This window comes from Penaeus monodon, chromosome 24, assembly GCF_015228065.2.
Source record: "Penaeus monodon isolate SGIC_2016 chromosome 24, NSTDA_Pmon_1, whole genome shotgun sequence".
NCBI lineage: Eukaryota > Metazoa > Arthropoda > Malacostraca > Decapoda > Penaeidae > Penaeus > Penaeus monodon.
Genome location: NC_051409.1, coordinates 40,323,922 through 40,324,473, shown reverse-complemented (window position 1 = coordinate 40,324,473; position 552 = coordinate 40,323,922). Strand labels below are relative to the sequence as shown.

The window sequence follows — 552 nt, the reverse complement described above, 5'->3', positions numbered from 1 at the left end:
TATGTAACCACGTTCGAATCTCAAGAAATAACTTACCTGATATGATATTGTCACAGTCAGGAATGCAATTCATTCTCTTGCAACATTCATCGAATTCTTTTGTCCCCTTTTGGTACATGCAACAGTCATAGCAAAGATCTGTAACAAAGTAAAATATTATACCAATGATTTTACAGTATGTTATCATAGGCCTATATCAACCAAATGTCCGATTTTCAGATAAATATATATCATACTAATGAGAACAAGAAAACTGTCCATAATATGAGAAGGAAAAAAAGCCAGAGAACAGAAAATACATCGACAAAAATAGCACAAACCTATCGACAGAGCAGGCTGCAGTATCTTCAACAGGAAGATGACAGAGATAGTGATACTTAGTCTCTCCATGATGCTGTCTCTCGATCAACGTCTCTGTTGGCAGTTGGCCAATTCATTACGTCACTGGCTTGTATACAGCATATTCTAATATTGAATAACCACGAAAAATTAGACTAATGTAACATGTGTTGTAACGAAAGGTAATCAGAATGCTTCTCAATTGCATTAATT

General features: G+C 35.0%; 1 protein-coding gene across 1 annotated transcript in view; it reads right to left on the bottom strand.

Annotated features, from left to right (window-relative positions):
• The window catches only part of LOC119589022 (kielin/chordin-like protein), a gene marked incomplete at its 3' end in the record, with an annotated part of 7,962 nt that overhangs the window by 7,023 nt on the left and 387 nt on the right, over window positions 1-552 (bottom strand). The window contains 2 exon segments of the mRNA XM_037937610.1: window positions 37-138; window positions 321-414. Coding sequence (XP_037793538.1) covers window positions 37-138; window positions 321-390 — 172 coding nt within the window.